Genomic DNA, 13833 nt, shown 5'->3' with positions numbered 1-13833 from the left:
AACTCTCCTGCTCCTCCTTTCCTTTGTTTGAGCTGTCTCCCCTTTTCCCCTTTGAAGGTGGATGCCCAGTTGCAGGTAGTGCGGAAACTGGAGGAAAAGGAACATTTGCTTCAGAGCAACATTGGCACAGGGGAGAAGGAGCTGGGACTCCGAACCCAGGCACTCGAAATGAACAAGCGCAAGGTAGGTGTTGTCTGAGCATCGTAGGGCAACTGAGTCAGAGGTTCAGATGAAACGACTGCCTCTTTGCATCACTGGAATCAAGGGGTGGTGATCTGCTGTTTTGTTTTCTTGCCGCCGCCTCTAGGCGATGGAAGCCGCCCAGCTTGCAGATGACCTCAAATCCCAACTGGAGATGGCCCAGAAAAAACTGCACGAGTTTCAGGATGAGATTGTGGAGAACAGTGTGACCAAAGAAAAGGATCTGTTCAACTTCAAACGAGCCCAGGTAGAAACACGTGCTTCTCAGTGTCTTCAGCCCCAAGATGGGCCCAGACTCTGAGAGTTCTTTTAACCCACCGTGCTGACTACATTTTTAACAACTTTGCCAGCATATGGCTTTTTCATCCCTGCCTCTCCTTTCATGCCTGCACTCTTTGTTACATTGGTTTTTTCAAATTGGTCATAGTTACCTGAACTGTAATATAAGGGAATGACATCTGTTCTTCAATTACATCGCTTCCCATAGGGACTCTATTCTATACTTCTAAGCGTTTAGTAGGGTGCTCTGCACACAGTAAGTGCTCAATAAATACCATTGATTGATTGAAGGAGATGAGCCTTATCAGTATGTTCTCCTCCTCCAGGAGGATATCTCCCGACTGCGCAGAAAGCTGGAGACCACAAAGAAGCCAGACAATGTACCCAAGTGTGATGAGATCCTGATGGAAGAGATCAAGGATTACAAGGTGAGCCAGCAAAGGGGTTATATCCTCTAATTAGTGGAAAGGCTAATGGAGGAGCAGGATGGCCTAGTGCCTGGGAATTAGAGGTCCTGGTTCTAATCTCAGTTGCCTACTGTGTGACCTTAGGCAAGTCACTTAACTTCACTTTGCCTCAGTTCCCTTTTCCTTAGACTGGGAGCCTCATGTGGGACAGGGACCGTTTCCATCCTGATGAACTCGTATCTACCTCAGCACTTAGAACAGTGCTTGACACATAGTATCAATCAGTCAATCGTATTTATTGAGCACTTACTGTGTGCAGAGCACTGTACTAAGCGCTTGGGAAGTACAAGTTGGCAACATATAGAGATGGTCCCTACCCAACAGTGGGCTCATAGTCTAGAAGGGGGAGACAGAGAACAAAACCAAACATATTAACAAAATAAAATAAATAGAATAGATATGTACAAGTAAAATAGAGTAATAAATATGCACAATCATATATACATAGATACAGGTGCTGCGGGGAGGGGAAGGAGGGAAGACGGGGGGGGGGTGGAGAGGGGGAGAGGAAGGAGGGGGCTCAGTCTGGGAAGGCCTCCTGGAGGAGGTGAGCTCTCAGTAGGGCCTTGAAGGGAGGAAGAGAGCTAGCTTGGCAGATGTGGGAAGGGAGGGCATTCCAGGCCAGGGGGATGATGTGGGCTGGGGGTCGACGGCGGGACAGGCGAGAACGAGGCACGGTGAGGAGATTAGCAGCAGAGGAGCGGAGGGTGCGGGCTGGGCTGTAGAAGGAGAGAAGGGAGGTGAGGTAGGAGGGGGCGAGGTGATGGAGAGTCTTGAAGCCGAGAGTGAGGAGTTTCTGCCTGATGCGCAGATTGGTAGCCACTGGAGATTTTTGAGGAGGGGAGTAACATGCCCAGAGCGTTTCTGGACAAAGACAATCCGGGCAACGGCGTGAAGTATGGATTGAAGTGGGGAGAGACAAGAGGATGGGAGATCGGAGAGGAGGCTGATACAGTAGTCCAGATAGGATAGGATGAGAGCTTGAACGAGCAGGGTGCGGTTTGGATGGAGAGGAAAGGGCGGATCTTGGCAATGTTGCGGAGCTGAGACTGGCAGGTTTTGGTGACGGCTTGGATGTGAGGGGTGAACGAGAGAGCGGTCGAGGATGACACCAAGGTTGGGGGCCTGTGAGACGGGAAGGATGGTAGTGTCGTCAACAGTGATGGGAAAGTCAGGGAGAGGGCAGGGTTTGGGAGGGAAGACAAGGAGTTCAGTCTTGGACATGTTGAGTTTTAGGTGGCGGGCAGACATCCAGATGGAGATGTCCTGAAGGCAGGAGGAGATGCGAGCCTGGAGGGAGGGGGAGAGAGCAGGGGCAGAGATGTAGATTTGGGTGTCATCAGTGTAGAGATGATAGTTGAAGCCGTGGGAGTGAATGAGGTCACCAAGGGAGTGAGTGTAGATTGAGAACAGAAGGGGACCAAGAACTGAACCTTGAGGAACCCCCACAGTAAGGGGATGGGAGGGGGAGGAAGCACTTAACAAATCCAAGGGGGGAAAGAAAGGCCTGCAGTAGGATTACTGTTCCATAGGGAGAGAGGGAGCACTGAGCTTCATTAAACTTGCTGTATTGATGAAGGCCATCCCTTCTCTGGAAGGAGCATCCACTTTTGAGGGCCTCATTCTTCTGGAGTGGTGTTGCTTGTTTTTTGGAATATGTGAGGGTTTTTCCAATCCGTCTCATGTCATGGCTTAGACTTTCACTTTTGAGAAGCCATGGGACCCAGTGGAATGAACATGGGCCTGGAGTCAAAGGAACTGATTTCTAATCCCAGCTCCACCACTTACCTGCTGTGTGACCTTCAGGTCTCTGGTCCTCAATTTTGTCACCTGTAAAATGGGACTCAATGCATGCTTTCCTTCCTACCTAGACTGTGAGCCCTGTTTGGTACAGGGACTGTGCCCGACCTGATTCTCTCGTATCTACCCCAGTGCTTGGCACAGAGTAAGCACTTAACGTATGCTATTATTGTTACTACTACCAACTCTCTCCTTTGCAGGCACGACTGACCTGCCCATGTTGCAATATGCGCAAGAAAGATGCCGTGCTGACCAAATGCTTTCATGTCTTTTGCTTTGAGTGTGTGAAGACACGCTATGACACTCGCCAACGCAAATGTCCTAAGTGCAACGCTGCCTTCGGTGCTAATGACTTCCATCGTATCTACATTGGTTGAAGTGCATCGTGAGAGGGGAGAGGAGAAGAGAGGAGAGCACTTTTCCAATAACCACCAAACCCCTTCCTCTTCCCACTTTGACTGTCATCAGCAGGGCAGTTTCTCTGTCCACCCTCACCAATCCCTGTGCCCATGCTTTCCATAGTAGCTACCGGTGACCATAGGGGGAGGATTGGAAGATTCCAGATGGAGGTTTGGGGACTAAAAACAAATCAGCTCTATTTGCTTTGTCTTCCAGCTTTTTTTCCCCCCTTCCCAACCCCCCTTCCCCCCAAAAAGACTTTTCATCAGCTGTCAAGTTTTTTTTTTTAAAGGACCTCTGTTCATGTTGGCCTGGCTACCCCCTCCTAAAGCTGAAGAATTGGTATCTTCAGCTTTGAATAGTACTGACTCAACGTGAACTAAGAGGTGCGTTACCAGCAGCAGAAATGAGGGAAACTGGAGCCCTTTAGCTGTAACTTGCCAATGGCTAGTTGGCGTATCCCTTGTGCACTTGCAGCTTAAAATGGATTCCTTGGGATACTCTCTTTTCAGAGGCAGGAGCACAAACCCCAATTTTCTCTGTCAAGAAGCACAACAAACTGGGTTTCTGTGTTTTAGCGTTGTTTTGGCGGTCCAATCAAGTAAATTCCCTAAATCTTTTTAGGCTCAATCAATTATGAACATGGTGACTTCATTTTTCCTTTGTCTTTCAGTCATGTCAGAATGAGGAGAGGAAGGAGAAAGCAGGGTTTGATCCTAATAAAGAGAACTCTTTACTAGCATCATTTTAGGCTTCCTCTTCCTCCCTGCTGTGATCTCTTCCTCCTTTCCAGAGAACTGTTTGCTCACAGCATGACTTTGCCACGTGGATTATTCTTATATGACACAAATTCCAATTATGTTCCAGGTTATAGTCACATTCTGTATATTTCCTAATGCATCTAAATCTTTCATCGGTATCCACCTAGGTGGACTTTTAAGAAATGCTATTCTGGGTAGGTCAGTGATCACCCGTCCCAAGATTTCATCTCCAGCAGAAACACCCTCCTAAACCTCCATCTTCATCTCATTGTCATGAATCCCTAACTTTTTCCTTGATTATATAATTATGAATTCTTGTCCAAGAATGTATTCAAACAATTCTTGAATCTGTTGATATTTTCTGCTGGCACAGGTAACAGATTCCATGTGTTTGTGACCTGCTTTGTGAAGAAGTGTTTGCTTTTGTCTCTCGAACCCCTCACCTTCCAGCTAGTGCTTGGTGCCCAGGAATTCGACATCTGCCCTATCCAGTCTTATATAGATCTTTGTAGACGTCAGTCATGTTCCCGCTCAGCATCTGTCTGTTCAGTCTTCGCACGTGGAGGCCGCTCCATCTCCCAGAAGAGAGTGGAATTTCCTGGCCTCCATGGAAACCAGGACCTGAACTCTGCCTTGGGGGCAGGGGGGACTCAGTCACTGTGACTCATACTTGATAAAGTTAAATCCAAATTCAGTAGGTGTCCAAATTGCTTTCATCCCATGAAAGGGAAAACTGTTCAGTCCAGCAACATCTGCTTCTCATGGGCAGAAACAAACATAAGAGACTTAAGGAGAGATTGTTTTTAAAACACTTTACCCATACAGTGTAATGGTACATTCTGAACAAAAGCTTTGGCTTGTGTTTAAGCGATTTTTTAAAAGCCTGAAACTATAAGCCTTGATTTTTTTTTTCATGCATAGCTTTAAGATTCAATTCTGCTTCTGATGCTTAGTGGTGACAAAACTATTTTGCTAGTCCAATAGTTTACCCCCCTTACCCATGGAGATGACAAAGAACTGGTCTTTTTCATCACTTATGTAAAGATTTAAGATTTCAGTTGTAATCAGAAAGCTGGCTTTGTGATTTCATAATTCCCTATATCGTCTATTTCTAAACTCTGGCTTCTCCAGGAGTATTTCAAGTTGGACATGTAGTCTACATGGGCTAGGCAGAACTCTGGTCATCTTATTTTTTATTTGATTTTTTTTCCTGTTTTTAGCTAGTCTTCCTATCAGCCTTCTCCTGCCCTCTCAAGTGGCTACCAAAATGTCACATTTTCCTAACCGGACTCAAATATCCACAACCCCCACACCCATTTCCTGGTGGGTAAGATACCTAGTACTGCATCATGTGGCTGATGAATAAATCCATTTCAATGCTGGTCAGAAAAACTAGAATTGTAAATACATTTCCAGTAGATGAATGCCATATTATTGTCTTGCTCATTTTTACCCTCACCTCTGCAGAAATGATTGATGTTGCTGATCAGCAGAATGTAAAATAAAGCATTCTAGACAATATAAGGAACTCTCTCACTAAGAATTGTCCCTGGTTTTAAGACAATGCTCGTGGGCCCTAGGCTTCAGTGGAAAGAGCACTGAACTAGGAGGTAAGACCTTGTTTTTAGTCCAGCCTTTACCTCTCGGTGGTACCTTAGAATATGTGATTAGTTGCCCCTGGCTTTGTTACCCCATGTCATGTGAGGGTAGAGCATGCCCCAAATCTACACCTCACGAGGGTGGTGATAATGAGAATTGCAGTATTAGTTAAGTGTTTAGTTTGCCAAGTGCTGTATTGAGTGCTGGGGTAGATTCAAGATAAATCAGGATCTACCACAGGGGTAGCACCTATTTCCCCTCTACTTCATGAGGGTGATAATAAGGGTGAGAATTGTGGTATTTGTTAAGCATTTAGTCTGTGCCAGGCACTGCACTTATCACTGGGGTAGGTACAAGGTAATCAGGTCAGGAACAGTCCCTGTCTCACATGAGGCTCATGGTCCAAGCAGAGGGAGGACAGGTCTATAGTGCCCATTTTACAGATGAGGCAGCTGAGGCACTGCCCAAGGTCACACAGCAGGCAAGTGGCGGAGGTCCTCTGACTCCCAGGCCTGTGCTCTTTCCACTTACCCATGCTGCTTCTGTCTTAGTTGTTCTTAGCTGTGGAAGAATTTTCAGATTTCCATGTAACAATGCGCTGAGTAGGGTACATTTGTACAGTCGGTTCTCTTCCAGTGTAGGGATCATGTTTTTGATGACCCCTGCATTACAGAACGCATGCCTTGACTGCTACCACAAGCATAAGCACATCCGCTTCTTTCAACATCACATCATGTTCTTCTGAGGTGTAAGAACTTTACCTAATTGCTTAATAGCATTCTATCCGCAGCATGCAGTGAAAATTGACTTTGGTTTTGACCCAAATCAGTTTTACAGTGGACAGAACAAGTCAACGTGATCGAGGGTATTTGAGTCAAAGAGAAACTGTTAACAGTGGAAGATGATGGCAAGTTTGAAATTAAACAGATGAGAATCATTTTTAAAATGACCGATAAAGCGTCCATTACTATGAACAATAAAAAGTGAAAACCGAGTGACTCGTCTATACCTATGCATTCATATTTGTTCTTTGCAAAACGTAACTAATCCTGTGCACCTATACTGTCTGGGAATAAAAGGGGCAGGAGAAAACACAAAGGTAGAACTCTCCACAGGCTGATAATCAGGTCCAAAGCCACCCCAGACAGGTGATGGGAACAAGGGCTTAGCCCAACAGGGGCAAAGCCCTCAGTTTCCTCCCCAAGTGTTGGGGCAGTAGGGGCAGCCATAGCCTGTGGAGGCAGAAAAGGGCCACAGGTAAAACCAGAAGGGGGTAGCACCACATCCTGCCCCCTGCGGGGAGGTCGGGACTCCTAACCCAGCCCCAGGGTCGTGGTTGGGGCAGGGGTAAAGGAGGGGGCCCTGTCATGCTACCTGGGCCAAGGGGCCCCTGGCACCAGCAGCTGTAGGAGCAAGCTACCCAGGGAAGTTCTGCCCCTTCCTATGCCCAGCGTTTTGCCCGCTTGTTTCCTGCCATCAGCAGCCAAGGTGTCAAAAGTGGGCCGGCCAGGTTGGAGCTGGGCAGTGATGAGCAGGTGGCACGCCAGGAAAGGAAATAGTTGCCATATCGTGGGGCAGCTCTCCCTCCAGCCCAGTGATGATGAGCCGAGCGGTGGCACAGAAAAAAGGAGGGTGAGACTGACCACACAGCAGGCAGGATATGTTAATTCACTGGACACCTACACTTATGAGATGGTGTCTCAGAGTGCTCTGGGGTTTTCAAAAAGTACTGTGCTATTTAAAGAGTAAATCTTCACATTTATATAGTAAGGTATTAAAGTCAGTTCAATGGTATACTTACGGCTTAGTCAACGCGTGCCGACAGAATCGCTTTCATCCCTGTGGGGCTGCAAGAAGGGAAGCTTCTTAAGTCAAACGGATTTCCTGACTCTGTGAAGAGCCTTAAATAGGTTAGGTGGGTTAATAATAATGATGGCATTTATTAAGCACTTACTATGTGCAAAGCACTGTTCTAAGCGCTGGGGAGGTTACAAGGTGATCAGGTTGTCCCACAGGGGGCTCACAGTCAATCCCCATTTTACAGATGAGGGAACTGATGCAAAGAGAAGTGAAGTGACTTGCCCAAAGTTACACAGATGATTCGTCATGATGAGGTTGTAGTTTGGCCCCAACCATTTAATTCCTACAGTACTAGCCCATTCCCTGACTCCCTTACCTTAGTACTAGGACAAGAGGCTCCTTGCCAGTCACCCAGCTTCCAGCCTTTCCTCACTCAAAAAGTGCTCCTGCACTCAGTTGGGATCATCATCTGCAAATGAAGCAGAGTGGCCTAGTGCAAAGGGCACGATGACAGATTCTAATCCCGGCTCTACCACTTGCCTGCAGGGTGACCTGAGGTGTGTCACTTCTCTGCCTGTTTCCTCATCTGTAAAATGGGGTTAAAATGGCTGTTTCCCTTCCTCTTAGTTTGTGATTCCTGTGTGGTATAGGGTCTGCACTGTACTAAGCCCCGGGGGCAGTTACAGCCCAAAGACAGAAAACATGTACTGAATCCCCAATTTACAGATGAGCAAACTAAGGCACAGAGAAGCGAAGTAGTGGAGTCAGGATTTGTACCCCGGTCTCCTGACTACCAGGCCTAGGTTCTTTCCACCAGGCAACACTGCTTCCCAGTGTTTTCCAATTAGAACAAAATTTGTTGCCGTTAAGATGAGACTTTAGTTTTGAGAATGAGACACCTGCTTCAGTCTGACTTCACATGGAGAGAGACAGGACTCCTGTCACTCAAATACAGGTCCATATCTCTCCTCCTCTCCCAACAGATTTCTAAAACAACAGGACAGAGCAATGAAATATGGGGCATCTGACTACTTAAAATGCAAAACGACCTTGATTCAGTTTGCAATTCAACACCACTGCCCGCCAGCATCAGGTAGTATTGTCACTGGGTTCAAGCCACTCAGGCTGCCTAGAGAATTGAAAGCCAATAGATGCATTCAAGCTTGTAAATGTATGAAGCTGAGGTTGCCAGGGAACAAGAAGATGGAAGTTAGACAAGAGACCTGGGTATCGGGTCATTTCAGTGACAAAGCTGAATGCTGGAGCCAGCACAAGCTGTCTCACTGCTGGTCAATCAGCATGTTTTTAAATATTGAAGCGGCATGGCCTAGTGGATAGAGCACGGGCTGGGGAATCAGAAGGACCTGCATTCTAGTCACAGCTCTGCTTCATGATGGCTATGTGACTTTGGACAAATTACTTCACTTCTCTGGGCCTCATTTCCCTCATCCACAAAATGGGGATTAAGACTGTGAACCCCATGTGGGACAGGGACTGTGTCCAACCAGATTAACTTCCATCTACCCCAGCGCTATGCCTGGCACATAGTGAACACTAAACAAATACCATTAAATAAAAAATTAGGAAGGAGTAATTCTCGAATAAAGCTAGAGCACTTCCATTTTACAGGTCTGTGGGACAATGGCGGCATTGTGAGGACATGATCGGAAAAGTTAGGGCAGGGACCGATATGATGCTACTGATCCTGTGGACACGACATCCTTGTCGTCAAACCTGGGTTTCCTCCAAGCAACTTATTTCCCGTTCTGGGTACTATTGCTTTGGGAGGGCCACCAAAAAAGTCTTGAGTTGACGTCTAATGCTATATTAATAACAGTTCAATATTCAAATGTCCAGAGACAAATCTCATTGGCATCATTCCAAAATTAGATTTCAATCTGAATATTTATTCCACATTCATAGAAATTAGAGATGGAAAAGACCTTAGGACATCTAGTCCATCCACCTGTTCGTACAAGAAAGAGAAGTGGTTGAAGCCAAACTCAAAACACAGGCATTTTATGTTCCAAAGGTAACATTTCAATTCTTCCCTTGAACTGAGCAATATCAAACACTTTATCAGTAAATTCACAAATGAAAACACAATCTCGATGATCCGTAAGAGAATGCCGCTTAATGATTTTTTATAAAACTACGAGACTCAAAAATAGCAAACTCCTACTGTAATATGGTTTGGGTGGACGAAGAACGAATAAACCACTGATCACTCGAGTGCAGAAAGTGACTTGATTCTGATGACCAGAAAGACAGCAAATATAAGAAGTTCTGAAAGTCATCAACTCCCCCGCCCTGAGGAGGGTGGATGTGGATTTTGTTGTTCGCTTAACTCTAACACTGGTTAAGGAAAGACAGATAGTTCACCGGACCCTAGAACATAAAAAGCAACTGCTTACTCCATTTTAACTTTAAGATCTACTGGACTCATCAGTTGGGAGGCTTTGGAGCTTTGGGGAATTTTTGAGCTTTTGAAGAGGACTACGAATCTTCATCCTGGAGGTTTAAAAGCTTGGAAGAGCTGGGTCTATTCAGATTAAATGACTGCAGACCTCAGTTCGGCAAGCTGCAGGGACCATATTTGGGGGAGGAGGTGGGGGGAGAGAAAAAGGGGCTCAATTTATGACCGTCCCAGGTGAAGCCTGGTCCTGGTTCAACTAACACCCTGGCGAATTGGGGGGAAGAAAGACTGGCTTCTATCGAAGCCAGTTTATAAAGGGGCAAGACCCTTCCTTTTAAATGTTGCTCCAGCCACCGACAAAAACCAAGAAGAATTTCTTGTGCTGATAACCCTCTTTCCCTTCTTCCTCCTAGCTGCTTAGCTGAGTAGGGGGCAAGCAACACGGACAGGGGGTTGACTGAAGTAGGGGACCTGGCTGGGTTCAGCTCTATGATGACCCGACATGGCGCTCATAAACTCAGCTCATGAGTGATCCATTGGCTGGGCCTGGCCTTTGCAAGGGTCTACTGGCTGGAGCTAAGCCAGCAAGCTCACCAATGTTTATGCACAATGATGTTGATTATTTATACAGAAGGCCACCAAGAGACAATAAAGGCATATTACAATTTTCAACTGATTCCCAATGATTTGGTCCTTCGGTCACCTCACTTTGTCTCCATAACGTTCCTTGCCCATCTAACCTGTTGACCCTGCCATCTCCTCTCTCCCTGGAGGCATACTAGCACTAGACACCATTCTTTAACTGTTTACACACCAGTGGCCGCACCCACTTAAGTTAATGGAAATGACACCCTGAATAGAACCTTTCCACTAATGCACTTAAATGGGTTTTCCTGTCACCGATCCTCACAAAGTCCTGGCAAAGTCGAATCACTATTTTATTGAGGAGGATACTGGGCTACGGAGAACCATCAGGTGACTTCTCCACAGAACTCAAACTAGGAAGAGGATCCTGTACTCTAGCCAACAGATGAGCTGCTGCCTGCTGCAGCATAAAACAAGACCACTCCTTTTCCCTCTGTGTCCAGTTAATATCCTTGACCCTAAATTCAGATAATTGCGTTGTCTTCTTTGACTTCTACCTTGAACCTCTGGGGTATTTTAAGCAAGGAATCACGGAGCAGAACAAAGTGGATGTTTCTAAAGGGCCCATTTTTTCATCAAAGTTTTTTTGTTTGTTGGTTTTTTTTAAAAAACATAACACCACACTTAGTTTCACAAGTCGCAAAACACCGTTTAACCACCAGGAGTAAAATCACTTTCACAACCTAAAGTAAAACTGCTTCATTTCATCACAAGCAAGTTTTTTGTTTGTTTTGCAGAAAATGTACTTATGTAAAGCAACATCAATGATAATAATCCAAGCCGGTCTTTAGTGTATGACGCCAGCAGAGTTGGGCTGCCTTTTGCTAGCAATGCTGGGCAAATTCCCAAGATGCTGGGGATTGGTGACTTTCTGTGTGACATCACTGATGGGGTAGGGTAAGGAGTGGGGCTGAAGCGGAACTCCTTCCCCAGACCCCTGATCAGGACAGACACCCAGATAAGAACCCACATGTCTTCCGGGGGAGCCAACTCCAGTCAACATCTGGTCTTCCCTGGCCTTAGGTAGCCTGGCATCCTAAAGTAGGTGACTCTTGAATCCCCGCTTTGGTCTCACAACCCTAACAACCCACTTCAGATAGATGTCTAAGCCAAGGCTATTTACTTTGTGGCCGAGTTGAAAGATAATCACCACTTTGTGACTAGGACAGAATGGTAGGGAGATCCAGAAAATGTTCCCTCATGTGTCAAGGTGCCTTAATGTTCATCACGCCTCTAAACCTGCCATATAGGAATAGCTCAGTCTTTGGGAAATCCCGGACCATATTAAAGAGAAGGTGTAAAAAGTCAACTTGGCAAATGAGAGTTCAAACACTGGACTTCTAAACTTCTGGGCCTCTTGGGGAAAACGAGTGTCAAAGAACAATTTTTCTTCTCTGTCGGATCATGTGCCCCTTTTACCACTCTCTCCTGCTGTCGAAGACAGTAGTGACAAGTAGTGAGAATGACTTGAGAGCTGATAAGGGGGTGGCATGAGAGGCGGGCGAGTTGGGAGAGTAGGTTGAGTAGAGGAAGGACAGAAGAGGCTGTGGGGTACCAGGTGGATTTAGGAGACTGCTTCCAGGGACCAAAGACCTAATCAGACAGGGTACCTTGACAAAAGGAGTTATTTCATTTGTAGCCATTGGGTACATTCTGACAGCCCTCGGTGATCCCTCCTGCCCTTTCCATTCGGCATGTGTGCAAGACTGATTTGGGGGGCGGAGGGAAGAGTGGAAAATAAGGATCAATTGGGCTACAACTGAGCCTTATTCAGCCCTTTCTTAGAGGTGTGCTAAATGAAGCTCAGAGGGTGATTGCTCTTTGCTCACCAGGTCAGCACCCTGTGGGCTGTGTTTTGCCCCGGTGGGTTACCGCTCCTCTCTTTGCCACAGAATGGAACTGCCCCAATGACTAGGGGCAATTGAAGAATTGTAGAATGAATAAAAGGAAAGATAAGGGAGATATCCGAATATTCCATTTTGAAAATAGGAGCGTGAAGCACTGATATTACCATATTACTTTAGGGCTCCTACAATCAGATGAGAGATTGAAGCCAGTTGGAGAATTGATCTCCATTCCTGGTTATGACAATGTCCTTACAGTCCTAACTTTAATAACGAGCAAAAAAAGTCCTCCTTTACTCTTGCCAATCCCTCTGCCTTCTCTCTGCCTCTTACAAGACACATACACTTTTGCTCTAAAAATGCCACGTCAGATTTCTCAAGGTGATTCATTCCTGAATAGCCCTGCTTTGAACCTCACCCAAAGACACAATCAATCCTGTTGATGTGGCACCGCCTAATTAGCTGGTAAAAGGGCTCACTTAATCTTCTTCCCTTCCTCCCACCTCTCGTTCTCCTCATGTCAAAATAAAAGGTACAAGAGGGCTACGTTTCCAAAGATATCAACCATCTAGACCTGGACTACTTCTACTCTAGGCACTGATAACCCCTTAGGGGTCTGCCAGAGCATGGTGCACTAGGTCCTTGAATCTCTGACCACAACTCGGCTGCTATCACTCATCCAAGTCCAGCGCTACTTCTTGGGTGGCCGCTTCTAGGTTTCTGCCACTTGCCCTCATCCCCTCCTTCACTCAGATGGCAGCTGGGTAGTGACTAATGTTGGCACAGCAGCTCAGATGGCAAGAGAAGTGATCTGAGTAAAGGGAATACGGATCTGAGAGCTGCCATCTGGAGAGAGGGAGTGGCAGTTTAGATCCCTGGTTGGCAGCCTGGGCAGTACTGACCACATGAGTAGGGTGGTCATTTGTTCAGATTTCTATTGGACAGTCCAGTTTTCATCTGGCCTGTCCCCTGTCCAGTATTGATAAGGCACCGTGGGCCTGTTTGTATTTACCCCAGTGCTTAGAACAGTGCCTGGCACGTAGTAAGTGCTAAACAAATACCAACATTATTATTATTATTATTATTATGTCTAGTATTTTGAGCTCAAAACTCCCAGCCTCACTCTGCCTCCGCTCCTGATTGCCACATCTTGTGACTCGGAAACAGCGCCCCTGTTTACAGAGATCTGGGAGGGGAATGTAACGGCTCTGGAGCGAGAGGGGAGCGGGGTCTCCCTCCTCCCCCTCCCCCCACCCCCCCCGCAACAATAGGCTCTAAACTTCTGGAGATTCCCGGAACAGATTCCCAGGACATTATGTTACTGTATGCTGTGAAACCTGTGTAATGCACATAAGGTACATAATAAGGTAACTGAGGCACAGAGAAATAAGTGACTTGACCAACATCACACAGCAGACAAGTGCCAGAGGTAGGATTAGAGCCCTGGGTTTTGCAAGGACCTGGGTTCTAATCCTGACCCTTCCACTTGGGTGTTGTGTGACCTTGGGCAAGTAACTTCATTTCTCTGTGCCTCAGTGTCCTCATCTGTAAAATGGGGATTAAGACTGACCCCATGTAGGACATGCACTGTGTCCAACCTGATTAACTTGTATCTACCCCAG

At 46.4% G+C, this 13833-nt stretch overlaps 1 protein-coding gene across 5 annotated transcripts in view; it reads left to right on the top strand.

The window, feature by feature from the left end:
• The window catches only part of RNF20 (ring finger protein 20), a 44970-nt gene extending 39677 nt beyond the window's left edge, over positions 1 to 5293 (top strand). For 4 of the 5 annotated variants that reach the window (XM_038769450.1, XM_038769451.1, XM_038769449.1 and 1 more), the window contains exons 18-21: positions 58 to 183; positions 308 to 448; positions 807 to 908; positions 2948 to 5293. In XM_038769450.1, the coding sequence (XP_038625378.1) occupies positions 58 to 183; positions 308 to 448; positions 807 to 908; positions 2948 to 3124 (546 nt within the window). In that variant the 3' untranslated portion in view covers positions 3125 to 5293. The remainder of the gene's footprint in view (positions 1 to 57; positions 184 to 307; positions 449 to 806; positions 909 to 2947) is intronic. The other variant, XM_038769453.1, reaches the window with a different exon arrangement.
• The last annotated feature ends 8540 nt before the right edge of the window (positions 5294 to 13833 follow it).

This window comes from Tachyglossus aculeatus, chromosome X4 (assembly GCF_015852505.1).
Source record: "Tachyglossus aculeatus isolate mTacAcu1 chromosome X4, mTacAcu1.pri, whole genome shotgun sequence".
In the NCBI taxonomy this organism is placed as follows: Eukaryota; Metazoa; Chordata; class Mammalia; order Monotremata; family Tachyglossidae; genus Tachyglossus; species Tachyglossus aculeatus.
The sequence above is the reverse complement of the archived record's forward strand: the minus strand, read 5'-3'. Positions and strand labels throughout refer to the sequence as shown.